Raw genomic sequence first — 27669 nt, forward strand, 5'->3', positions numbered from 1 at the left:
ATTAGAAACGTTGTGGAACCATTAGATCTCCCTAAACTGACGAATGAGCAAAATAATTCTCTTGATTCTGGGAGGAATTTGGGCTTTACCTACAGGCAAAGCTCTGTGGCCAGATGGCTTTGTCACACATTTTGTAGATCTTATGCTACAGAGCTGGATCCACTTTTGTTAGAAGTTTATACAGAATCATTATAGAATGGAAAGCTTCCGCCAACCATGACACAAGCCCGGATCAGTCTGATACTTAAAAAAGAAAAGATCCAAGCGTGTGTAAGAGTTACCATCCAATTTCCCTGATTATGATAGTGGAGTGTTTAGATCCTTTGATAATTTGGTTCAACATTTTGGGATTCCCAGCTCTCAGATTTTTTAGGTATTTACAGTTGCGCCACCTGCTCTGTACTATTTTTGGGAGTAGCATACACTCCCTAATGCAGATGACACTCTGGGAGTGGTGATGACTGCTTTTGAAAAAGGTCATGAGGCATCAGTGTATTACTCCCTGCTAGTTTAGAGTCTGGGGGATGGAGCTTTAACCTCTGTCAAGAGATTATGGGAGAAAGATTTAATTTGGTATTGGTGGAGGGAGTGTGGGCTGGGATTCTAAAAAAACATTAAGTCTGTATCTAGAGATGCAGGGGTGTGACTTATGCAATTCAAGATTTGACATCGATTCTATTGGACCCTCTCTAGACTGTATAGGCTTGGTCTTAAAGACACATCCACCTACTGATGTTGCCAATCAGAGGATTGAGATTGTTTTTTGGTGGGTTTCTTTTGGTTGAATGTTAAGAGTTTTGTCTGTAACATGTTTTGCTTGATGGAACGGTAATTGATGTGGGAGATAAATACATAAAAAATTGGGTCCTGACTAATGCGATGATAGGCAGGCAGATTGTTTTAAAGGGTTGGAAGTCAGTTGGAGTGCCCTCAATTCGGGATTGGTGCGAGGAGATGGGGAGGATGGCAGACTTCGAAGAGGTCAGGTGTAGAAGGGGATATGGGATTAATTTAATGAGAAATGGGGTAGATATTTGATGTTTTTGGGGGACTCTCAGAGTGGGACTGTGGAGAGAGAGGCGTAGTTTTAGAGTTGTATGCTACTCTAAATACTCCGTGTACTGTTCTAACTGTATATGGTTGAACGACAATAAAACCCACTTGACCCTTGACTTGATATAGTATGCCTCATTCATCAAAAAATCTAAATGCACAAGAACTCATGGAGTAAGAAGGGAATATATATATATATATATATATATATATATATATATATATATATATATATATATACACACACACACACAGTGCATCCGGAAAGTATTCACAGCGCTTACATTTTCCACATTTTATTATTTTACAGCCTTATTCCAGAATTGATTAAATTCATTATTTTCCTCAAATTTCTACAAACAATACCCCATAATGTTAACGTGAAAGAAGTTTGTTGTTTATAAATTTATAAAAAATTACAAAATTGTATATCACATGTACATAAGTATTCACAGCCTTTGCCATGACACTCAAAATTGAGCTCAGGTGCATCCTATTTCCACTGATCATCCTTGAGATGTATCTACAACTTGATTGGAGTCCACCTGTGGTAAATTCAGTTGATTGGACATGAATTGGAAAGGCTCACACCTGTCTATATAAGGTCCCACAGTTAACAGTGCATGTCAAAGCACAAACCAAGCCATGAAGTCCAAGGAATTGTCTGTAGACAGATCTGGGGAAGGTCCCATTGAGCACAGTGGCCTCCATCCGTAAATGGAAGAAGTTTGGAACCACCAGGACTCTTCCTAGAGCTGGCCGCCCAGCCAAACTGAGCGATCGGGGGAGAAGGGCCTTAGTCAGGCATGTGACCAAGAACCTGATGGTCACTCTGACAGAGCTCCAGCGAGAGGAAAACCTTCCGGAAGAACAACCATCTCTGCAGCACTCCACCAATCAGGCCTGTATGGTAGAGTGGCCAGACGGAAGCATTCCTCAGTTAAAGGCACATGACAGCCTGCCTGGAGTTTGCCAAAAGGCACCTGAAGGACTCATAGACCATGAGAAACAAAAGATTGAACTCTTTGGCCTGAATGGAAAGCGTCATGTCTGGAGGAAACCAGGCACCGCTCATCAACTGGCCAATACAATCCCTACAGCGAAGCGTGGTGGTGGCAGCATCATGCTGTGGGGATGTTTTTCAATGGCAGGAACTGGGAGACTAGGGTTGAGGGAAAGATGAATGCCGCAATGTACAGAGACATCCTTGATGAAAACCTGCTCCAGAGCACTCTGCACCTCAGACTGGGGCAAAGGTTCATCTTCCAACAGGAAAACAACCCTAAGCACACAGCCAAGATAACAAAGGAGTGGCTACAGGACAACTCTGTGAATATCCTTGAGTGGCCCAGACAGAGCCCAGACTTGAACCCGATTGAACATCTCTGGAGAGATCTGAAAATGGCTATCCAACCTGATGGAGCTTGAGAGGTTCTGCAAATAAAAAAAGATGTGCCAAGCTTGTAGCATCATACACAAATAGACTTGAGGCTGTAATTGGTGCCAAAGGTGCTTCAACTAAGTATTGAGCAAAGACTGTGAATACTTATGTACATCTGATTTTTTTATTTTCTTTTTTAATAAAGATTTCAAACAAACTTCTTTTACGTTGTCATTATGGGGCATTGTTTGTAGAATTTTGAGGAAAATAATGAATTTAATCAATTTTGGAATAAGGCTGTAACATAACAAAATTTGGAAAAAGTGAAGCGCTTTGAATACTTTCAGGATGCTCTGTGTCTGTGTGTGTGTGTGTGTGTGTGTGTGTGTGTGTGTATATATATAATGTAAATATTTGATTATACCTTTTCATGTGACAACACTGAAGAAATGACACTTTGCTACAATGTAATGTAGTGAGTGTACAGCTTGTATAACAGTGTAAATTTGCTGTCCCCTCAAAATAACTCAACACTCAGCCATTAACATCTAAACCTCTGTGACAGTGTGTAATGGAAGTGGGCGGTCGCAGCAGAGCTCATTTGCCGAGCTTTGTTTCACCTGATTCTCTGATTGGTTGATCTTTCTACAGGATCATGGGTAGTGTAGTTCTTCACCAGGAATTTTGCTAATAAACATTTAATTTTTTTAATGAAGTTGAAATCACATGGACTAATGGCTTCAACAGAAGCAAATACCATTCATTATTAGCCTCAGAGCTCTGGTTCAAAAATGTTAAACTCTTTCTATGCAAAGATTTCGAAAGAACTAAACTGTTATCAGTTTTCTTTTTACGTTCATGTATCTTCATTTACGTGAAGCGTGAACAAAAGAATATAGAGGCAAAAGAAAATGTCATCATTAGCTACAGATTTCTGTATTTATGCGTCCCAAGTTAAAAGCTTTCTTTTTTAATGGCAGTTATCTAATAATAACTAGAGCATGCGTCTCTATCTTCAATCTATTTATAATAGCTTTTGCACATGCTATGGTGTGCATGAACCTAGAATGCATAATTTAAAAATGTTTCTGTTGATGACTGACATTTAGATTTTGAATATAATCAATCAGCAAAGGAGTTTAAGAAAAGAAATCATTACGAGAAATACGTGAAGAGTCAAAGATTATTTTGATGAAAAGGTGAACCTGAACTGATTATTAATATTTGTTTTGATAAACTGCTGTTAGTTGTGAAGACTCCAGTTGTTATTTTTTTATGACTAAATTGATGCATGTTTGAATCGAAAAATCCAACAGGAGAAACCGTATACAAAGAAGGTGAGCCAACCCAATGAACTACAACTCCATCTAGTGTGTGAATGCGATATTAATGCAAATGGACTACAACTCCATCTAGTGTGTGAATGCGATATTAATGCAAATGGACTACAACTCCCAGTAAACTGAATGAGAGATTGAGACCATTTTCATCTGCAGTACATAGCATGGATCACAGATTAGCAGATACAGGATCATACACAGAGAGATTTGAATCAAACAGTGATCTATCCAGGTAGAAAAAGTAACTGGGAGAGAACAAAATGTATGGTTGTAACCTGAAAAAAAGTTTTCAGTTTTTATAAAAAAGTTAAAAGGGCTCTTGAATTGATGATTTTAACCTTGAAAGAAAAAAAGGAAAATAAATCAAAGGGAAATATTGTGCATATATTTGTATATAAATATTATTTATACACCACTGATAATTATTTCAATATTTATTAATAATTAAATTAAATATTACCCTAGATTGGGTGTGTAATGCTTGACCTGGTCCAGAGGATTGTATTTTATATTGGTGATTTGAACAGATTTTATTCTGTCATTACTATCACATGTCCTACACCCACATGTGTTTCCAATAAAGGTTACAAGGAGAGCGAAAAGTGGCGAGCCAGCCAAGAAGTCTTTGAGACCAGTTGATCATATAAACTAATACAAAACTGAAGCACCAAGAGAAAATTTATAATCTTTTTCTTTTTTTTTCTTGAGAAAACGTTTATTTATTGTCCACAAGAAGTGTGTAGATATATGACAAAATGGATACTGGGAAACATTATGGTGTAAATGCAGATAAGTTCTTGACTGTTTTTGGTATTAGTGATGCTGACACAAATTAAGAAATTATTGAAGCTCTTGAATAGTATGGCACTGTAGTCAAACTTATTAGGCTTAAATCTGTGGAGATTTAAGCCTAGTGAAACCACCCAGTTACTAAATCCTCAAATCTATGAAACTGCATTCATAGTGGGGTTCAGCTGGACTAGACACACCCAGGCCTGATCACTGCCAGCCCTGTTCAATCAAATCAACACCTAAATAGAACTTTTTCAGCATGATGATGTTGGCTAAAAGGTCTCACCCAGTAGCAAACTATGCCAAGATCGAAGGAAATTCCAGACGACTCATCTAGAGAGTCTCAAAAAAGCCAAGGACAACATCCAAGGAACTGCAGGCCTCTCTCACATTAATAAAGGTCACTGTTTATGACTCTAGTATCATAAAGACACGCCAAAAATGCCATCCATGGAAGAGTGGTGAGGCAAAAACCACTGCTAACACTGAAGAACATTAAGGCTTGTCTGAATTTTGCCAAAGCACACCTTTATGATCCTCAAACCTTTTGGGAGAATGTTCTTTGGACTGATTAGTCGAAAGAGGAACTGTTTGGAAGACAGGGGTCTTGTAACATCTGGTGGAAATCAAACACAGAATTCCACAAAAAGAACATCATATTTACAGTCAAGCATTGGTGGTGGTAGTGTGTTGATATGGGGATGCTTTGCTTCTTCAGGGCCACTGTGACTTGCAATAATTGAGGGAAATATGAATTCTGCTCTCTACCAAAAAATCCTAAAGGAGAATGTTCGGTCATCAGTCCATGAGTTGAAGCTCAAGTGCAACTGGATTATGCAGCAAGACAATAATCCAAAGCATAGGAGTAAGTCCACCTCTAAAAGGCCTTAAAAGAAGCTAAATCAGTTTTGGAGTGGCCTAGTCAAAGTCCTGACTTGAACCTGATTGAGATGCTGTGGCAGGACCTTAAATGGGCAGTTCATGCTCGAAAACCCTCCAATGTTGCTGAACTAAAGCAGTTCTGCAAAGAAGAGTTGGCCAAAATTCCACCACAACATTGTGAAAGACTGATCCTAGTTATCGGAAGTGTTTGGTTGCAGCTGTTGCTGCTAAAGGTGGCACAACCAGCTATTAAGTTTAAGGGGGCATTTAGTTATGAGTGATATGGGTGTTAGATAAAGTTTTTGCTTCATTAAAAAATATATATATTTTGACAACTGTGTTTTGTTACTCAGGTTGCATTTTTTATATTATATCTCATTTGAAGATCTAAATTAAATATGAAAAATACACAAAAATAGAAGAAATCAGGACACATATTTTTCACATCACTGTACCTGCCAGATGCGATATTGCTGAACTTCATATGCTGAAGTCTGTCTCCAATCTCCCAATATCATCAACCACAACTGAAGTGATGTCTGAGAAGCCCTGCTGTCCGACAGCTAGATGTGACATTCGTCAAATGGTTGTTTCAAGATGTGAAGACAGGATCCAATTCTACTTGGATGATTCACAAATGTCTGAGGAATGGAAGAAGAGGATAACAGCGAATCTTAACTCCATTGCTGAGGTGTTCGCCATAGGTGACCTGGATTATGGACATACTAATGCTGTAAAACATCGCATTAGACTATCAGATTCCACTCCATTCATGCAGAGAGCTCGACCCATTAATCCAAATGACTATGAAGCTTTGCATTTACACCTGAAGGAACTCAAATATGCTAACATCATAAGAGTCTGAAAGTCCCTTTGCATCTTCTTTTGTTGTTGTAAAGAAAAAGAGTGGCGCAATCAGATTGTGCATTGACTACAGAAAGTTAAACAACCAGATTATCAAGGATGCATATGCTGTTCCCAACATTGAGGAGGCCTTCTCAGCTCTTTGTGGTTCCAATTTTATTTTTTTTATCATAGACTTAAAGTATGGTTACTATCAGGCTCAAGTAGAAGAGGAAGACCAACCTAAAACTGCCTTTGTCACACCAGTGGACTTCTGGGAATTCAACCGGATGCTGCAAGGGGTCACCAATGCACCAAGCAACTTTCAGCGTGTCATGGAGAAGTGCATGGGGACATGAATTTGAAGGAAGTTCTAGTCTTCCTATATGATCTCATTGTCTTTTTAGACACTTTGTAAGAACATGAGGATTGTCTTATGTGTGTGCTGATGAAACTGAAATAATCTGGACAAAAGCTATCCCCAGTACTTTAGGAAGTCAGTCCATTTTTTTGGACATGTAGTCTCAGAAAATTGAGTGGAAAATAATTCAGAGAAAATCACTGCTTTAACCACATGGCCAAAGCCCAACAATATCAGGGAACTCAAGTCTTTCCTTTTGTTTACTGGGTATTATAGAAGGTTATTAAGGATTATTCCAAGATCACAAGGACCCTTAATGATCTGACAATAGGAGCCATTCTAAGAAGAAAAGTGTCAAAGGAAACACCCAACTTAACAAGCTGCAAATTGGACAACACCTTTTAAGGAGGAATGGGCCTCCAAGTATGATGAAGTATTTGACACGCTCATAAAGAACCCATTCTTGGGTTTGCTGATCCAAAGCTCCCATACACCTTGTACACAGATGCCAGTGTAGGTGCAGAACTCTATCATGGAATGGTCAAGTTAGACCTCTGCTGGTATTTGCAATGAGTCTATCTGTGTCGGAGAAAAGATATCCCACCCATAAGATAGAATTCTTGGCACTCAAGTGGGCCGTTACAGACAAGTTCTTTGATTATCTGTATGGAGCCCGGTTTACCATCATGACTGAAAACGACTCACTCCCATATGTTCTCACATCAGCCAAACTTGATGCAACTGGACATCGATGGCTTGCTGCCCTATCAAACATTGACTTCAAGATCCAGTACAGAGCAGGTAAATGCAATCAATATGCTGATTGTCTATCAAGATGTCCCCATGACAGTGTTGAGCCTGATAAAATTTTTCAAGCTGAGGATGACAGAATTCTGCAGTTCCTTGTTCGCTTTGATTCTTCTTACCCTCAGGAAGCAGCTAAAACTGTTTGCCAGAAACATTTATACATACTCATGAACTATCAGAAGCATCTCACTGCCAGAGTTAAATGCCTTACCATGGATGTAAATGCCATACCAACTGAATTCAGTCAAGCAGACTCACCTCCTGGTTCCAGTTCCTTCCCATGCATGTCACAACAGGATTGGGTTTCTGAGAAATTACCCCTCCAACAATCGGGTTATCGGTATTATAACCTCTGGAAAGAGCCTTCATTATAGAGCAAGAGAACAAGAATTGATGCTCAGGATTAGAAATCAGCTTGTGCTTAATGTGGATATCCTATGTAAACGACAGCTAACACAAGAAGAGCCTTCATTACAATTAGTTCCATCAAGCCTCCGAAAGATAGCTCTTGAGAATCTCCATGGCTATGGATATAAAGGAGAAAATCCGCACCTGTCAAGAGATGCATCAGGCGCAAAGCAAAAGCTGAGAAAAATGCACTGCTGATCAATATCAGGACATGCTGCCCAATGGAACTTGTCTGTATGGACGACTACTTATTGGAACATCTGATCAGAGAGCCAAGACCATGACAAAAACATTGTGGAAAAATGTCTTCATCCACTTTGGGTTCTCAGAGCATTTGCATCATTACCAAGGATGAGATTTTAAGTCAGTCCTCATCAAAGATCTGTGTCAACTCCACAGGATTAAGAAAACAAGGACAACTCCCCATCACCCTAGAGGAACTCCTGTTGAAAGGATGAACAGAACACTTCTTGAGATGCTTGGAACTATACAAGAGGAGGACAAGAGTTGATGGATTTCGTACAACCATTAGTACATGCATATAACTGCGCAAAGAATATGACTGGATTTTCACCTTATCAGCTCATGTTTGACAGACAGCCTAATCTCTCCATTGACATAGCTTTTCCATCCTAAAGGATTCCATGAAGTAACACATACAGAGTTTGTCAAGAAACTAAGAGACTGCCTGCAAGAGAGCTACAAAGTCACTGTAGGACAGAGTGAGAAGACAAGCTTTGCAATGACAGCAAAGTGCGTGAGTCCTGTCTTGAAGCAGGCGACAGAGTCCTTGTAAGGAACGTTGGAATAAAAGGAAAGCATAAGCGTGGTGACCAATGGAGTCTAATTATCTACAGAGTTGTAAAGCAAATTGGTGATTCTTCTGTTTATGTTGTTGCTCCAGAGATCTCAGCAGGCCCTGAAAGAACATTGCACAGAGATCTTCTCCTTTGCTTTGGTTTCTTTTCACCCATTGTTGAGAAGGAGAGAAGCATAGAGAGAAAACCTTTTGATACCCCAAGTCAACAGAAAAGTGTGGAAGTTCTTGAACGGATAGAGGAAGTGGATATATCTGAAGAAGGAGAGGAAGAATATTACTGTATATAACAATGGCCTAACAAGGAACACTGTTGCCCCTTTAGCTACAAGAAATGACATTTTGTATATAGTAATTCCTTCCTAAATCCTGCTGCTTAAATATTCCAACCTCATGAGAGTACTGGTGATAGGGTACCCAATGGAAAAGAGTATCCATACTTGATCTATTCGTCTAAAGAGAATCTGCACAATGGTGAAGAGGCAGTAAACTTACCTGAGGTACAGTTGATCGATACTTGCCTTCTCTGCCTGCAGGAAACCTACTTAAGGAAGAAGAGAGAGCATACTTATCTGAATGTGTAGTAAATCCATGTTTACCCTCTATATCTAAAGAGAACACACCCAATGAGGAAGAGATAACACGTTTACCTGGAACTACTGTTGACTCATACTTACCTTTCACATCTGAACTTCAAACTGAAGCTATAGATATGGAGACCCTAAAAAGAAACCACGGTATACAAAGTAATGCAGAGGAAGCTGAAGACATGGAAGGTAAATATGTGGAACGTCACGCAGATGAAACTGTGACTACTGAGCCAGGATCTGCTAGAAAAGAAAGGGAGGTCAGAAAATCAACAAAGCAAAGAAATGCTCCAAACAGACTGACTTTCCAAACCCTAGGAAACCCTTTATTTCTAGTTATGCAGTCTATTTTTTAGTTGACTTGACAGAACCTTCACTCAGGCCCTTAATTCTGAGTACACCTTTAGAACTAGAAATTAGCTGACTCATGCTGTTCATTTTTTTAAATGCAGAGACACATCAAGTTTCAGGAGGGGAGAATGTAACCCTTGTTAAATCCTGTATTAATAGTGTCAATAATATATATATGAATTGCAGTATTGAATTATTGAGCATCCATCTCTCTCTCCAATCTGTTTCTAATAACTGTTGCACGTACTGTGGTATGCATGCACCTAGAATGCATCATTTTAAAAATGTTCAGTTGATGACCGACAGTTATATTTTGAATATAATCAGTCAGCAAAGGAGTTTTAAGAAACGAGATCACTACGAGAAATACGTGAAGATTCAAAGATCATTTTGATGAAAAGGTGAACCTGAACTGATTATTAATGTTTGTTTTGATAAACTGCTGTTAGTTGTGAAGACTCCAGTTGTTGTTTTTTTTATGACTAAATTGATGCATGTTTGAATCGAAAACTTAGATGGGAGAAACCAGATACAAAGAAGGTGAGCCAACCCAATGAACTACAACTCCATCTAGTGTGTGAATGCGGTATCGATGCAAATGGACTACAACTCCCAGTAAACTGAATGAAAGATCGACACCACCTTCATCTGCAGTACATGATATGGATCGCAGATAAGCAGATACAGGATCATTCACAGAGATGTGAATCGAACCAAGACTATTCAAATCTACCCAGGTAGAAAAAGTAACTGGAAGAGAACAAAATACATGGTTGTAACCTGAAAATAAAAAAGTTAAAAGGGCCCTTGAATTGAAAAGAAACTGATTTTGACCTTGAAAGAAAAAAAGGAAAATATAACACAGGGAAATATTGTGTATGTATTTGTTTATATTTATTTATAAAACATTGATTATTATTAAAATATGTATTCATATTTTAATGGAATATTTGTTGAATTTCTGTATTCTGTCTTAATTTATTTTCTTTCATTAATTCGCTTAATTATTGCATTACCTGATATTTATCCTGTTGTGAGTCACTTTTTCAGAGAAAGTGTTGAAGACTTTGCATCTTAATAAAAGCTGGCTGTTCTTGTTAAATTTCTTAATCACTGGTCTGTGTAATTTCTTAACCCTCCTTATATGAACCTAGATTGGGTGTGAAACGGTTGACCTGGTCCAGAGGATTGTATTTTATATTGGTGATTTGAACTGATTTTATTCTCTCAATACTAACACATGCTCCACATGTGTTTCCAATAAGTGAATGAATTGAACGTCACACAGGCAGTTATTTAGTCTTAGAAAGATTGTCTTCAATAAATAAGCTGTTTTCCCAAGTCACTCTGGGGATATATTTGAAATTTCTCTCAAGATGGAAATGGATGGTGCTGTTATTGCTTTAACTCCAAATATACAGAACGAAAATAACAGGTGAGTGTTCTCGACACTCTCTCTTTATAGAGAGGGAAATGGATGTCAGTAGATGTAATGTTGTTGAAGTCTTTATCATTTATTATAAGCATGCATGAAAATGCTTATAATTTAACAGAGAATATTAATAATGGACAAACTATAATTTTATTCTGTTTACAGGTCCACATGAGAAGATGGATTATGCTGCGATTTTGAAAGCCCTGCATGGTTAGTTGTTTGTGCAAGAACTTTGACACGTCTTTGTAATATTACAGTATATAATGTTTTAATGAGTGAATCTCACAAAACCTGTCATAGGTCATCCAGGCCACATTTCACCCCTATATCAAAAGAAAGAAACAAGAAACTGAAGCCTATTTTTTTTTAAACACTATTACTTTTACATGGTGTTTGAACATAAATGTGTGTTGGCAGTGTGTACACAACCACCCTATAATGATAAAAATCCACCAGTCCTTTTTTTAATCCCCATTTATCATAAGCTCTGTCTCAGAACAAGCCGTTCGCTGATTCTGTACAAAGTAACATCACTTTTTACAGGCCCTGCCCACAACTGTTGACTGACACTGCCGACATACATGTTTGTTTGTGTGTGTTTCGTTATAGCGCATCGCAAACATTGTGTGTGTTGCTCATTCATCATTTCAAACCTGCTGAAAACTCTACAACAAATAAATAAATTTATCAAATAACCATTCGGAAACTTCCTGGTTTATTCTCAAAGTTGTTAATTCTGATAGTCTCCCTCATCAGTGTCTGACTCCGGTTCAAACATATAGGGCTGAACACCTCTATTTTCGCTGTCAGTCATATTGCTTTTGATGTCTAGTTATCCGAAGCGGAGACGTTAAAACTCCACCCTATTCTGGTTATGGGGCGGGGAGCAGCTGCTCATTTGCATTTAAAGACACACACACACACAAAAACAGCTCGTTTTTATTCCCACCCAAAAATTGGCATTTTCAACATGGTATAATAAATTATCTGTAGGGTATTTTGAGCCGAACCTTCACAGACACATTCTGGGGACACCAAAGATTTAAATAACATCTTGTGAAAAGGGGCATAATAGGTGCCCTTTAATAATTTTGCATTCGAAGAATAAACGCTATATGCTAAAAAATATACTCAGTACTGTAATATAAATATTATATTAAGTAAATTAGAATCATATATTTCTGCTGATCAAAATAATTGTAAGAATAACAATAATTGTAGAATAGTAATTTTACTGTAATACAATAAATTATACAGTTTAAGTAATGAGGGTGGAGGGCCTGGAAAGATTTAATGAGATTCACTCTAATAATATATGAATAGCTGTGATGTGGTACGCTACAATAATTTTCTCTGTATAATTATATTTATAATTGATGAATTTGCATGAGGCAAATTATTTAGGAAGAAACTTTGCATCATTGCAAATTAAATAAAATGTCTCTGTTGAAAGTGGCTTTATTGTCTTTGGACTTGGCAGTTGTGTGAATTGAAATACACACCAGTCTTTCACAGTCACTGTGATGTTGTGTGGAGAAATGCATTTTGTTTGATGCATAGTGTATTTTGTTTCTGGCTGTTGCAATGGAGGGAAGAGTTTATCCTCCTTAAATTGCTTATTTGATGTATTACAGAACATCTGTTACCAGCCGCACAAAACTCAGAGGAGTTCTGCCAATCAGACATCAGTCCAAACAGTGAGAGGTATTTTGAAGAGAGAAAACACCTGGAAGAGTTTATAACAAGCATAGGTGAGCTAGCAGACCGATAAAACATCAATAACAAAGTCAACCTCAAAGATAGAATAGTATAAAATAAATGTCATAGTGATTGATAATTGATGTACCATTAGATGTCATTAGGTAAACATTTTAATTTCTGTCTCATTGTTTATGCAGATACTATAACCCTACAAAACCTGCAGACAGTCATTGATCGAGTTCTCGTGTTTCATGAGAGAACGCAGATGCCTCTGTCCAATCCAGCCCGAATGGGGGAGCAGGAACTGTTTCCAGGAAGTGGACTCTACCTGCCCCACTACAAACTGGCATCCATGCTGCAGGAGTCGAGACAGGACAGCATGAGACTATTTCACCTGCTGTTTGAACACTTCTTTAGCGAGGAGGACCTGAACGGAGCGGTTGCTTTTGGGAAGAGAGGAAAGGTACCTGATGGCAAAAAAATCTTAGACAGAAGAAGAGTCGATGGAATTATGTGTAAGTATTATAAATGGAACGTCCCAGTTTCATGAATTTTTCATGGAATTTCTATCTATCTATCTATCTATCTATCTATCTATCTATCTATCTATCTATCTATCTATCTATCTAAATCTAAATCTAAAATTTATATTTTTATGTGCCTGGTCAGAAGGTTCCTTGTATAAAGAAAATATTCTAGAGCTAATCAGAGTCAAACCTGGAAGTCTGCATGAATACACAGTATACATATATATATTATTTTTATATACTATATATATATATACACTCACCTAAAGGATTATTAGGAACACCTGTTCAATTTCTCATTAATGCAATTATCTAATCAACCAATCACATGGCAGTTTGTTCAATGCACTTAGGGGTGTGGTCCTGGTCAAGACAATCTCCTGAACTCCAAACTGAATGTCAGAATGGGAAAGAAAGGTGATTTAAGCAATTATGAGCGTGGCATGGTTGTTGGTGCCAGACGGGCCGGTCTGAGTATTTCACAATCTGCTCAGTTACTAGTATTTTCACGCACAACCATTTCTAGGGTTTACAAAGAATGGTGTGAAAAGGGAAAAACATCCAGTATGCGGCAGTCCTGTGGGCGAAAATGCCTTGTTGATGCTAGAGGTCAGAGGAGAATGGGCCGACTGATTCAAGCTGATAGAAGAGCAACTTTGCCTGAAATAACCACTCCTTACAACCGAGGTATGCAGCAAAGCATTTGTGAAGCCACAACACGCACAACCTTGTGGCGGATGGGCTACAACAGCAGAAGACCCCACCGGGTACCACTCATCTCCACTACAAATAGGAAAAAGAGGCTACAATTTGCAAGAGCTCACCAAAATTGGACAGTTGAAGACTGGAAAAATGTTGCCTGGTCTGATGAGTCTCGATTTCTGTTGAGACATTCAGATGGTAGAGTCATAATTTGGCGTAAACAGAATGAGAACATGGATCCATCATGCCTTGTTACCACTGTGCAGGCTGGTGGTGGTGGTGTAATGGTGGGGGGGATGTTTTCTTGGCACACTTTAGGCCCCTTAGTGCCAATTGGGCATCGTTTAAATGCCACAGCCTACCTGAGCATTGTTTCTGACCATGTCCATCCCTTTATGGCCACCATGTACCCATCCTCTGATGGCTACTTCCAGCAGGATAATGCACCATGTCACAAAGCTTGAATCATTTTAAATTGGTTTCTTGAACATGACAATGAGTTCACTGTACTAAAATGGCCCCCACAGTCACCAGATCTCAACCCAATAGAGCATCTTTGGGATGTGGTGGAACGGGAGCTTCGTGCCCTGGATGTGCATCCCACAAATCTCCATCAACTGCAAGATGCTATCCTATCAATATGGGCCAACATTTCTAAAGAATGCTTTCAGCACCTTGTTGAATCAGTGCCACGTAGAATTAAGGCAGTTCTGAAGGCGAAAGGGGGTCAAACACAGTATTAGTATGGTGTTCCTAATAATCCTTTAGGTGAGTGTATATATACACTGGTTACCAAAATTTGGAATAATACACAGATTTTGTTCTTATGGAAAGAAATTGGTACTTTTATTCCCCAAAGTGGCATTCAACTGATCACAATGTATAGTCAGGACAATAATAACATTAAAAATTACTGTTACAATAAAAAAAAAGTTCAGAACTTCTTAAACAACTTCAAAGAGTTGAAAAAATCCTCCACGTGCAGCAATGACAGCTTTGCAGATCCTTGGCATTCTAGCTGTCAGTTTGTCCAGATACTCAGGTGACGTTTCACCCCACGCTTCCTGTAGCACTTGTCATAGATGATTGTCAGGCACTTCTCACACACCTTACAGTCTAGATGATCCCACAAAAGTTCAATGGGGTCAAGATCCATAACATTCTTTTCCAATTATCCAGTGTTCAATGTCTGTGTTTCTTTGCCCACTCTAACCTTTTCTTTTAGTTTCAAAAGTGGCTTTTTCTTTGCAGTTCTTCCCATGAAACCTGCACCCCTGAGTATTCTTTTTACTGTTGTACATGAAACTGGTGTTCAGCGGGTAGAATTCAAAGATGCAACTGATGTACTTTTCCTCTTGTTTATTTGTACATCTGGCCATCCGCATCTCTTTCTGTCCTTGTTAGAGATAGTTGTCCTTTGTCTTTGAAGATTGTAGTGTACACCTTTGTATGAAATCTTCAGTTTTTTGGCAATTTTGACAGCTTTGTATAGCCTTGCAAACAATTCCTCAAAACTCAGAGTTTCTAGAGAAAGACGTTTCTTTTTTTGCCATTTTTAACCTAATATTGACCTTAAGACATGCCAGTCTATTGCATACTGTGGCAACTCAAAAACAAACACAGGGGGCCTGGGCAGCTCAGCTAGTATTGATGCTGACTACCACCCCTGAAGTTGCGAGTTTGAATCCAGGGCATGCTGAGTGACTCCAGCCAGGTCTCCTAAGAAACCAAATTGGCTTGGTTGCTAGAGAGGGTAGAGTCACATGGGGTAACCTCATGGTTGCTATAATTCAAATTTGTATAATTCCAAAATTGGGGAGACAAAAAGACGATGTTAAGCTTCATTTAAAAAAACAAATGGCTTTCAGCAATGTTTGATATAATGGCAAGTGATTTCTAGTACCAAATTAGCAGTTTAGCACGATTACTCAATGATAAGGTGTTGGAGTGATGGCTGCTGGAAATGGGGCCTGTCTAGATTTTATCAAAAATGACTTTTTTCAGATCGTGATGGAGCTGTTTTTTACATCAGTAATGTCCTGACTGTGATCAGTTGAATGCCACTTTGGTGAATTAAAACACCGATTTCTGTCCAAAACAGCAAAATCTGTCCATTATTCAAAGTTTTTGGCCACCATTGTGTGTGTATATATATATATATATATATATATATATATATATACACACACACAGCATCTATATTTACACACACACTAGGGCTGCCTAAATTCAGTGCAATAATTATATAAAAAATAACGCATTAAAAACGTTTATGCATTTATGCCCTCGGATCATAATAAGGATTTTTTTTTCTCATTTTTTAAATTACATTTAACTTGGCACAGCAACCTAAAAATGCTATGTTTATGACACAATGCAACCAAAATGTAACACTTTAAAAGTGTTCATATGACAAATATGTACATTGACACATCCTTAGATAAGCCCTTATAATAAATCTATATCAGGCAGACTGACCAATTTCAAAAAGGTTTGGTTGGGATTGCAGGCCAATGAAAGGCTTGTGTTTGATCATTTGGAAATAAATTATGTATTGCCTTCTAAAACCACTTGTTCTCTAATCAATGCGTTACTCATCTGCCACAGTAATATAATGCATTTTAATTATCTGAATTAATATATTTTTTATATGTTATATTTATATGTTTGTTTCAGAATAATTTTAATGTAATTATTAAAAAATATATATATTTATGGGCCTTTCTCTGCAAAAATGTATATGCGGTAATTGCGATTAATATGATTAAGTAATTAGCGCATCATGTAATTAATTTAAATAAAAAAATTATATATAGGCTTATTTGCACTGGAATGGCTTAAAAGTATGGTTTACTTTTAAAAACAGCCATTGTTGTGAAGTAGATTCAAAATGTTTACTGTAAAAAGTAAAACAAAGTAATCTATTTAAAAACTATATATAGCCATATACTGAATACCTACATATACTGTATTTTTACTAGAACATTTTAATATGCGAAAATTATGTGAAACTGCCACACAGTGACTTTAACATTTAATGAATATTTTTTGTGATGTTGCAAAAGAAATATTGAGATCAGAAGGATTCATTGAAATGGTTACTAATTCACGGGAATTAATGCAATGTACCTACTTTAACGACATATTTGGCACTGATGCCCACCATCTAATACTTGCAAGTCACAACACAAGGAAGGATTGTAAATCTAGTCAAATGAAGCTTTAGAAAACTTAATTACCAAAATAAATAGCAAAAAAGACATTCTATTAATTTTATATCACTCGCAAAATCATCGCAAATATATTGTGAATATTGTATCTATTCCCCAGCCCAATATTTTAACCATGGTTAGTCTAAGAGACTTCATAATCCAGTTTGTGTTTCCTACAATTCTGAAATTAAAATGTATTTAATTTTTTCCTCGCAGCATATGTTCTACGTTGTTCTACTATTGACGGATGGACACCCGTGGAATCATCTAAGCTGAAGAAAGCCTGCATTAATAAATGTCGGCTTAGAATTGGCCAGAAAAAGAAGCAAGAGTCATCTCAAGAGTCCTTTATTTTCTGTGATGAACCTTCAGGCAAAAATGACCCTTCATATATGTAATTGTTGAGGCCCTCAGAATTTCCTTTCAGAGACAAATACTACTATCACACATAAAGAAACATTGTTGAAAGCATCCCAGTGATTGAATGGGAGTTACTGATCAACGTTTTGGACATAAGCAATTCAGGTCAGAATTGATAAGAGTTTTCTCAGTTCATTTACAGCTCTAAGAGATGAACGATTCATGGACACATGAACTTGAACTATTTCATTGTTATTCATTTAAACAAAACAAACAATCTATACTGTGATAGTTATTCAACTAGTAACTCCTTACATCAACACAAAACTGTTTATATTCATTTAAATTAGCTTTAGAATTGTCTAGTGCTGATTTATGTTAGTCATGTAGCATTAAGAGTTTTCACATAACAGTCAAAACATTGTTATTCATTGTCAAACCATGTTGTTGCTTTTTAATCTTACCCAATATCGTAAAATATAGAAATATTTTGAACTATCACTACATCAAAACCACTTTATATTGTATTTTATTGGTTTCTTCACAGCTAGTGGCGGGGCTCGTCAAATTTACCACCTCAATCTGGTTTCGTAGATTAATTTGATGACGTTACTTACGAGTTTTGAGGTGCTCCCCTCTTTTTTTGAAAGTTGGCATCATACCATATTGATAATGCCATCATTCCATGCTTGTGCATGACAGACTTAAAATGGCTTAAGAGATTTATTAGTTGACATGAGTTATGTTAACACAACAAAGTTTCTGTTCTTTTTTTTACACTGGCTATCTGTTTCATATCATGTTTGTATTTTTTATTTTTACCATTGTGTATACTCATTGAGGCAGTAGTCTATTGGTGAAGATACAGCTTCCACCTGCCATTTGTTCCACAGTATAAAATGACTGCCAGAGATGTTGAATTTGATCAAGAGAGGTAATGTTTAATTGGTGTGGTGGGTCGCCATATGTAGCAGGAAGAATATAAGCATATTAAAGAGTTTAAACTTACAAAATCATAATTGTTTGACAGACACTCCATGATATTTCTTTATTATTCTATTTGATGGAGGCCTATATATTAATTAATGGACACTTTAGGTTTGCAACTGCAAATTAACGGAACAGTCAATTATTTTAAATCTTGCTGTTACTTTTCACAACCAAATGTTTTTCATGAAAGATTTTTTCAGGTGTTATACCGTACCACATTGTCTACACTTAAATAGTTTAATATAGAGAAACAAAACTGAAAATGATCTAGAACAATGAATCTATTTATGGTAAACAGTGTCTTGAGAAAGGTTAACCTTTTCTGAATAGATAGGATTTCAAGCATCCTTCTCCAGTGTATTGTTTTGTATTAACCAGTTGAAGTATTTTGTTTTTTACTCACCTGCAATGGTCTTTTGTATTTATCTTCGACTATTTTAGCACTTCTGATTACTGAAATGTGTGTAAATACTCGATCATTCTGGTGTGTCATCAGTGGTCTTGTCATTTTCTGATGCATTACAATAAAATAAATGATCAAAATGTTATACATGTGATCCATTTTTGCCTTTGAATAAATCGTTGGAATTAGTCATCTTATAAGTGCATGTTATTACAGTTTTTATTATGAGGTATGAGCTTTTTCAATAATTCACAAGAAGCATGTTTGCTTACATTTTTCATTCATTATATTTTATTTCTCAATTTTGCTTCTGTATTGATGATAGCAATTTGGTAGCGTTTATTTAGTTGGTCTTTATATTTCTTTTTAGCAATTAAACTTTTTAATCACAAAATAAATGTATTTGAACAGGTCCACAATAGAGCTCACTTTTTTTTAAAAAATGGCATGAACACACTGCTAAATTTAGGCCAGCCAAAAAAAGATAAAGAGAAAACATTTATCTAAAATGCATATATCAAGTAAAAACTTTTTTAACTGAATTTTTACATAAACTGACAGCACTGACTTCATTTGGCAATCAAACAACTTCATTGCATTGGAAAAGTTCCAGTTGGAAAGCTTCCTTTCTTTTCCACTGAATTATCACTGTATATTTCTCTATAGAAATGCAAAAAAGTACCATAACTTAAAAAATACACAAGACAAATTCAAAGTGTTCATAGTCCCTATAACAAATGTGGAGGTGAGGGCATGGTCGAGCACTCATCTAGGGAGAGAGAAAGCAGTAAGGACATCCACCTGAGACGAATTGACACTTATTACCATCTCTATGTTCACAATGAGAGTTGGGGGACATAAAAAGATGGTGAGTTCACAGAGAGAGGAAAGAGACAGACAGACCAGAGTCTTCATGTCTGTTCTCTGAGGGAGAGTCTTGTGTTGTGTGAAGTTTATTTGAGTGACACTGAAAAGCAGGTGAGTGACGTCTTTATTTGAGTGACGTCTTATGTTTTGAGTGAAGCTCTACAGTGATTGCTGGTTATTTGTGAATAAAATGGACTCATGTGAACTGTGGAAACTGGTTCCCAATTCCTCCTATATCTGCCCAACCTGAACCTTTGTTACACTGGTGCCAAAACCACTGGAGGAAGTGTTTCAATCCCTCGCCAGCATCCACCAGGCACAACACCAGACCCTCATGGATCTGTGGGCGGAGCAGCAACAGCACTTTGAGGCACTCCTTCGAGGCCAAGAGGAGGACCGAGGGGCATTGCGAAGCTTGGTACCCCGGGTGTCTCGAAGAGCATCGCCGGTGGTTTGCCTTCATTCAAGAGCTCCAGGATGCCTGCTGGTAGTGGGTGCTGGCCGAGGAGCCCAACGACGTCGGGGGCATCATCAATCTCGTGGTACAGGAACAATTATTGCCAAACTTCGAAAGGAACTGCAAAGTGGGTCCAGTGCCACCGATCGGCGTCGCTGGATGAACCAGTGCAGTTGGCGGAGGACCATTTAGTGGCATACCCGGGGGCCGGCGAGCCTCTCTCTCTCCCTGTCATCCCTCCCCTCCTTCTTTACAACCTATCCCTATATAGTGGAGCAAACCGGTGCCCCAGCCTCGGGGGTGTGCTAAAACCCCTCTCTATCCCCCGTCTCTTCCCATTATTCCTCTCAGGTGTGGAAAGATGCCACTACAGGTGTGGGTGTGAGGTTTGGGCCGGTCTGTTGGAGTTGCGGGGAGCAGGGACACGTCCGCAAACGCAGTACCCGGTGATAGAGGTGGGGATGGTGATCCAGGTCCCCGACACTCCACAGGACAAAATCCAAGAACCAAACACCTGTGAGTATTGGGGATGTATATACCAAGCCTTGGTGGATTCAGGTTGTAACCAAAACTCTATTCATCAATGCGTGGTTCAAAATGGATTCAAATAATCGGGTGAAGGTGAGGTGTGTGCACGGGGATATTTACAATTATCCTGCAGTGACCCTCACTATTCTATTTTGGCCGGCTAATTGGCCGGCTGTTCCTAAATTGTTAAAGGGGTTGTGTGTGGATGGGTCCTGTAATACAGTTGGACAGTGTGAGGTGTGCAATGCGCTGACGGTGCAATGCACTCACATATCTGTGTATCTCAATTATAAATGATCGATTTTATAGAGTGACGCAGACAAAAGAAGATACAGCCCAGTTGTTAGTACCAAGGAACCGTCTGGAAATGTTGTTCCAGGTGGCTCATCATAGTCCGATGGCAGGTCACTTGGGACAGGAGAAAACACTAAGCCGTCTCATGTCCCGTTTCAATTGGCCGGGCATTCATGTGGAAGTTAGCCGGTGGTGTGCGACATGCCGCGTATGTCAGCTGGTGAATCCGCCGGCCACTCCAAAAGCGCCATTGCACCCTTTTCAAATGATCAAGGTTCCCTTTGACAGAGTTGGCATGACCTTGTCTGCCATTAGAAAGGTCAGCATGCGGGCATCGCTTTGTGTTGTTCTGGTGGACTACACAATGCGATACCCGGAAGCAGTGCCTCTTCGCAACATCTCGGTACGTAGTGTTGCGGAGGCACTTTTCAGAATAATCTCCTGAGTGGTGATTCCGAAAGAAATCCTCACTGACCAGGGCACTACTTTCATGTCATGTACACTACGCAAGCTGTACAAATTATTAGGGATTTAATAGATTCAGACAAGCGACAAACGGATGGCTTGGTCGAACGATTTAATAAGACCTTAAAAATATAATTTGTAGGTGGCTCGAACCCCTGTTATTTGCAGTATGAGAGGTCCCACAAGCCTCCATGTTGTTTTCCCCATTTGAATTATTATATGGGCGTAAGCCCCGTGGCGTGTTAGACATCATGAAGTCAAATTGGGAGGAGGGACCTTCACAGAGCAAAAATAAAATTCAATACATATTGACCAGAGAGCAAAACACCACACACTGGGGCAACTATCACAGGAGAATTTGCTACAGGCAATGTGCTGCCCACATTGAAATAAAAATTACTCACAAAGTGGTAAGGGCCCTTTGAGGTCACACGGTGAGTTGGGGAAGTCAATTATGAGGTAGTGCGTACAGCTAGTGGCGGGGCTCGTCAAATTTACCACCTCAACCTACTAAAACCATGGAGAGAGGCGGTCCCCGTATCCTTGGCAACGGTAGTTCTGTAGATGGAGGAGCTCAGCCCAGAGGTGAGTCTAAAATCCAATCAGTTCACCCCTTGCGGAGACCACCTCTCACCATCATAACGTACGTAGGCAAAATAATTTCTCTGATATGTTCTTGCCTCTTCCCTGCCGCACTAATCTCATAAAACACCACATCGAGACCACCCCCGGGATAGTGGCACGTAGTCGTCCCTACCGCTTACCCGAATACAAAAAATAAGTAGTACGGGAAGGCCATGCTCGATATGGGCATAATAGAAGAATCCCACAGTAATTGGGCAAGCCCAGTGGTTCTGGTACCTAAGAGCGATGGCTCTGTCCAGTTCTGTGTGGAGTATAGAAAGGTCAACACGGTGTCTAAATTTGACGCGTATCCAATGCCTCGTATTGACGAATTGCTCGATCGTTTGGGCTTTGCGCGCTTTTACGACACTGGATTTGACAAAGGGATATTGGCAGATCCCCTTAATGCTCATGTCCCATGAAAAAATGGCCTTCTCCTCACCGTTTGGATTACACCCATTTGTGACCCTTCCCTTCGGTTTGTTTGGGGTTCCGGCCACGTTTCAGCGGCTTATTTGGATGATATCATTATTTACAGTAATGATTGGAAGCAGCATATTCAGAATCGGGGGCGGTTCTGAGGTTGCCTTGATGAGCGGGGCTCACAGCAAATCCGAAGAAGTGTGCAATTGGATGGGTGGAGGTATAATATCTGAGGTTCCGACATCACCAGTCCGCTGACTGATCTCACTAAAAAGGGAGCACCATACCCGGTCCTGTGGATGGAGTTGTGCCAACCAGCTTTCATGCAGGTAAAAGCTGCAGTTTGTGGTGGGACGAGCATTCACCCTCTGTTCGGACCATGCCCCGCTCCAGTGGCTCCACGCAAGAAGGATGCCAATGCTCAGATCACCCGTTAGTATCTGGCACTCCAGCCATTTAAGTTCGAGGTGGTCCACAGACCGGGGGCAAAGATGGCTGTCACGGACTTCCTCTCCAGAAAGGGGGGGGGAGTGGGCAGTCCAGACGGTTCCCCCAGCCTGTGTTAGGCGGTGGGGGTATGTGGAGGTGAGGGCGTGGTCGAGCGACCATCTGGGGAGAGAGAAAGCAGTAAGGACATACACCTGAGATGAATTGTGACTAATTACTATGTTCACAATGAGAGTCAGGGGAGATAAAATGATGGCCGGTTTACTGAAAGAGGAGAGAGACAGACAGACTACACATGGCTTCAAAACATATAGTTCCGGACCTGGATGTTGATTGTTCAGTACAGTGTTCCAGCTGTGCTAATAAATAAATAAATAATTACAGAATGAACATTTACAAATAAAAGCACTATGACGATTTACAATTTGCATATACTGTTACATTCACAACAATAGCACCAACAACAAAAAAGGAAGAAATAAAAATGTATTTTATAAAATAAAAATTGAATTAATTATTCAGAGAGATAGCTTCAGATATACGATACAAATCAATATTGCTTTCCTAGTTTGCATTAACACAGACAAGCCTTGCAAAAATTAATCAAATAGTAACAATAACAAATTGTATAATGATGTAAAACTCCTGTTCACTGTCTATTGTATCACTGCACAGCATCTACTGAGCCCTACTATTAACCTTAGTTCACACCTCAAGAACTATATCTTCTAGTGGAAGGAAAACACTGATTTCTTTTTATATTTTCATTATGTTGTAACCATTTTATCTATGCAAGAACAACACCCTTTAGCCATGATTATATTCACAATAGAGCATGGCTTCTTACCTTATTGCTTAATTATAGCTTGTGTTTTCTGACATAACTTGGTTTTATATTCTGGATGTTATTTGTTCATTACCATGCAGCCACATATTCCTCTTCTGTTTTCTGATTTTATTCCCCATGCCTCTATTGGATATTATTGCTGTTTTCTGATTTCTCTATTCCTTAATCAGATTTCACATGAACATACACTTAGCTGTATCTTTTTAATGCTCCCTGTAGGAACTCCAGATGTAAAGCTTGTTTTCTATTTCAGTTTCTCCAGCTGTGTATGAAATAGAGAGACTGAAAGTCCTGCTCCAGGCAGAGAGAAGCAAAAGTGAGTTGATGGGTGAAACCATCAGCAGCCTGAAACAAGACAAAGAACTCCTGCAGCAGGAACTTACCAAAAAAGCAGAGCTCATCTGTGACTTCCTGCAAGACCAACTGCGACCAGGTGACCACATCTTAGAATCTCACCATATGCCATTTCAGAAGAATAAACATTCCATTGAAAGCTAAATATGACATGGAAGCAAGCATGGAGATTCAAACAGTAATTTGATTGGGGATAAGTATTGTCTCGTTGTCTCTGATTGGTAGATAAAAGGAGGACACATTCTTCAAGTCAAATGGAGGCAAGCAGCTCTCATCACATCATTACCTCCATTCCTGAAGATGGTGCTCCATATGAGTCACCAGCCCTCTTTGACTCCTTTGAGGATGTGGAATTACATTCTCTAGACAGGCCGAGAACCATCAAGATTTCATCAAAGAGAAATAGAGAAGGAGAGAACACTCGAGTTCGAAGTAAGTAATTCTTATAATGTAATGTTGAGGCCTTGGGGTGCCAAAATTTAGCTATGTTATATTATTTTGAGAGCTACAGTATGCTTAATAGGTTGATCGTTGATAGGTTTATAACTAGTAATTTCTTAATTCTGACTGTAGTGACTCAAAAGATAATTTTTATCATCATACAAGTTATAAAATGTTGTCTACAGTTTATACACTAAGGAATGGTTTGGCTTTTTTTTTCTTAGTGAAAAATGTTGTAGGCGTGATTGCCCGATATATGGCTGCACTACAAGAGTTTCGACGCAGCGTATCCATGAAAGTGGCTTTCGACAGAGTCGGTGTGGACCGCAACACTATTTCCAGGACAGCAGCAATTGCGGAACTCAGTTTGGCGGCACCAGAAGTCTTCCACGCTTTGCCTCCCTGGGACGAGAAAGAAGAAACATTGGCTCACTATGCTGTCAGATGTCGCCAGGCTATGGATGACAGCATCAAAGCAAAAATCAAAAGCATGAAAGCAAAGGGGGAACTTCTCCCGATTGTCAGCAAATAAATCACAATAATGACATTTATCACATCATGTTTGCCACTAAATGACCAGCTTGTTTTTATCTAATTTCTGCCTTGTTTGTTTTCCATTTGCCTTAGTCGATCACAAAGTGAACGATTTTGGCTATGAACTTTATATCAATGTTGTACTCACCAATCAAAAGATTATTTTGTACGCTTTGTATCTTTATCATTTTGTTTGAACTGTATTTAACATTTTTAATCTGTATTAAACAACCTTACACAATTAAATTGCTACGATTACCCATTTTATGATTGCATGAGCACTTCTGTCACAAACTACAGTGTATGTTTGTGCTTTTTTCCATGACACCTCTTCCTCTCTGAATATCTGATCAGTGCAATGTATTTAGTTTGTCAAGGTGGAGAGTGTGAAAAATGAGTGTGTACTAATCGTGCACTTTATTGTTTACCAAGTAGTAGGTCCAATGACTGTCATTGTGTATAATAAATAGATTGTCACAATGTCAAACTACTTTGATGCTTGTGTATTTTTTTTGCCATTATTTTGGCAATAAATATCTCAATACAACACAAAAATCATAGTGACAGAATGTATAGTTCTTTATGATGACCGGGAAAAACTTCAACAGCAGTCTTTTCTTACAGATTGGACAGTACCTAGAGCACAGTGGCTTTGATTGAGAGTCACTAAACTGCAGTGATTTGCGGCAGCAATGGACCATAGTCTCTAGGTAAACTCATGTTTAATGTGAATGAAAACCAGGCTCCTACTGTTGTGTATCTTGATGTTGATTGCTCTACAAACCAAACATTGAAAATAAATCTTACCTAAAAAAGATTCCAGAGGACAAACATGTCTGGTAAACTCGGTTTGTGAAAATAAGATGTTACCTAAAAACTTGGGTTTCTGAATGTCCTGCACGTCTTCCCCTCACCATGTAATTTTAATTTGCATCAAATTAAATATGTCATCTTCCCTGACTAAGGTCCATTAGATAATTGTTTTCCTAAATATGAAAGTTCTTGACGTATGAAAACACTACCCTCTTCCCTTTCAACAGAGATGGATGAGCAAGTGTACCGAGAACAGAATGAGAAGACCATTCGCAGCACCCAAACAGCACTCCGCAACTTTTGGGACTTCCTAATTTCTAAGTATCCAACCGAGACCAGGGAGATATACCTTATTCCATGCCATGAGTTGGATATCTACTTGGCTTCCTTCTTTGTGGATGCACGCCAAAGGGATGGCTCTGAATATGAGCCCAACAGCCTGGCCAACTACCAGTGTGGCTTGGAACGCTACCTGAAGGAGCATTGCTATAGCTACAGTATTACAAGAGACAGAGAGTTTCAAAGGTCCCAAGAAGCCCTCAAGCAGAAGCAGTTGGAACTCAAGTTCAAAGGTAAAGGCAACAAACCTCACAAGTCAATGAAGCTGACCCTTGCTGATGAGTTGCTCCTTCGGAAACAGGGTCTTCTGAGTCGCTTCAACCCTGAAGGTCTCCTTAACCTGGTGTGGCTCAACAACACCAAGGCGTTTGGCCACTGTACAGGCTTCCATAGCTCAACCCTGAAATGGGGTGATGTGCTTTTGCTCACCACAGAAACAGGACTAGAGTATCTAGAGTGGACTTACCAGGATTTTAGTGATCTCAACTCAAGAAGTAGAAGGTCAACGACAGAGTGTCGCATCTATGCTACCCCACATGCTCTTCAAACATGCCCAGTGCAGGATTATAAGGAATATGCCCAGCGGAGACCTCAAGCAATGCTTTTTGAAGATGCCCCCTTTTATCTGTCCATCAAGGCCGTGGTCAACCTTGCCTCTCTGCATTGGTACAACTGTCAAGCTCTTGGAAAGAATAAGTTAGCAAAGATGGTAAAGACCATGTGTGAGAAAGGCAACATTCCAGGGAGAAAGACCAATTTCAGTGTATACCAGAGCTGCAGCACATTGTCCGAGGCTCAGAGCAGTCAGTTGGTCTTGATCTGCAATGATCTCAGGCAACAAGCTTCCCATTCAGGAACCTCCCATGCAGGCAGCACCAACTTTGTCATTGCTGGTTCTTTCGACTCCACTGGCTCTGTTTAAAGATGAAGTTGGAGGTTTCTGTGCCATTAGCTGCACCAAATAGAAAATAATGATTGTTTCTTAACAACATTTCCAAACACTCCTTCATCTGCTCTTGTTCACCAAACCCAAACAAATCATACCACCCAACACACAAGCTCACACCATTGATTGAGCTAGAAGTTGGACCCAAAATAATCACACAGGAATTTGACATGCTTCCGAATGTTCATATACTGTACCCTAAAATCAACCGCATGCTGCCAAGTGACAGACAAACTGCTTTCTCCATCTGTAATTTTTCCATCAATTCAAATGTTTTCACCTTTCCCTGTGGTGCTAATGTGTGCATTGTGCGAGTAACCTCCGAAACATGGGTTCTG

General features: G+C 39.1%; 1 protein-coding gene across 3 annotated transcripts in view; it reads left to right on the forward strand.

Annotated features, from left to right (window-relative positions):
• LOC127635514 (uncharacterized protein KIAA1958-like) overlaps positions 1-27418 on the forward strand; it is a 49339-nt gene extending 21921 nt beyond the window's left edge. Inside the window, exons 4-7 of one of the 3 annotated variants that reach the window (XM_052115602.1) lie at positions 11220-11267; positions 12692-12808; positions 12956-13273; positions 17416-19076. In XM_052115602.1, the coding sequence (XP_051971562.1) occupies positions 11220-11267; positions 12692-12808; positions 12956-13273; positions 17416-17597 (665 nt within the window). In that variant the 3' untranslated portion in view covers positions 17598-19076. Of the gene's footprint in view, positions 1-11219; positions 11268-12691; positions 12809-12955; positions 13274-17415; positions 19077-24157; positions 24338-24483; positions 24691-24923; positions 25666-26273 lie in introns of those variants that run through there. The other 2 variants (XM_052115601.1, XM_052115600.1) reach the window with 2 other exon arrangements.
• The last annotated feature ends 251 nt before the right edge of the window (positions 27419-27669 follow it).

The sequence above is a fragment of the Xyrauchen texanus genome, chromosome 43 (assembly GCF_025860055.1).
Source record: "Xyrauchen texanus isolate HMW12.3.18 chromosome 43, RBS_HiC_50CHRs, whole genome shotgun sequence".
Lineage (NCBI taxonomy): Eukaryota > Metazoa > Chordata > Actinopteri > Cypriniformes > Catostomidae > Xyrauchen > Xyrauchen texanus.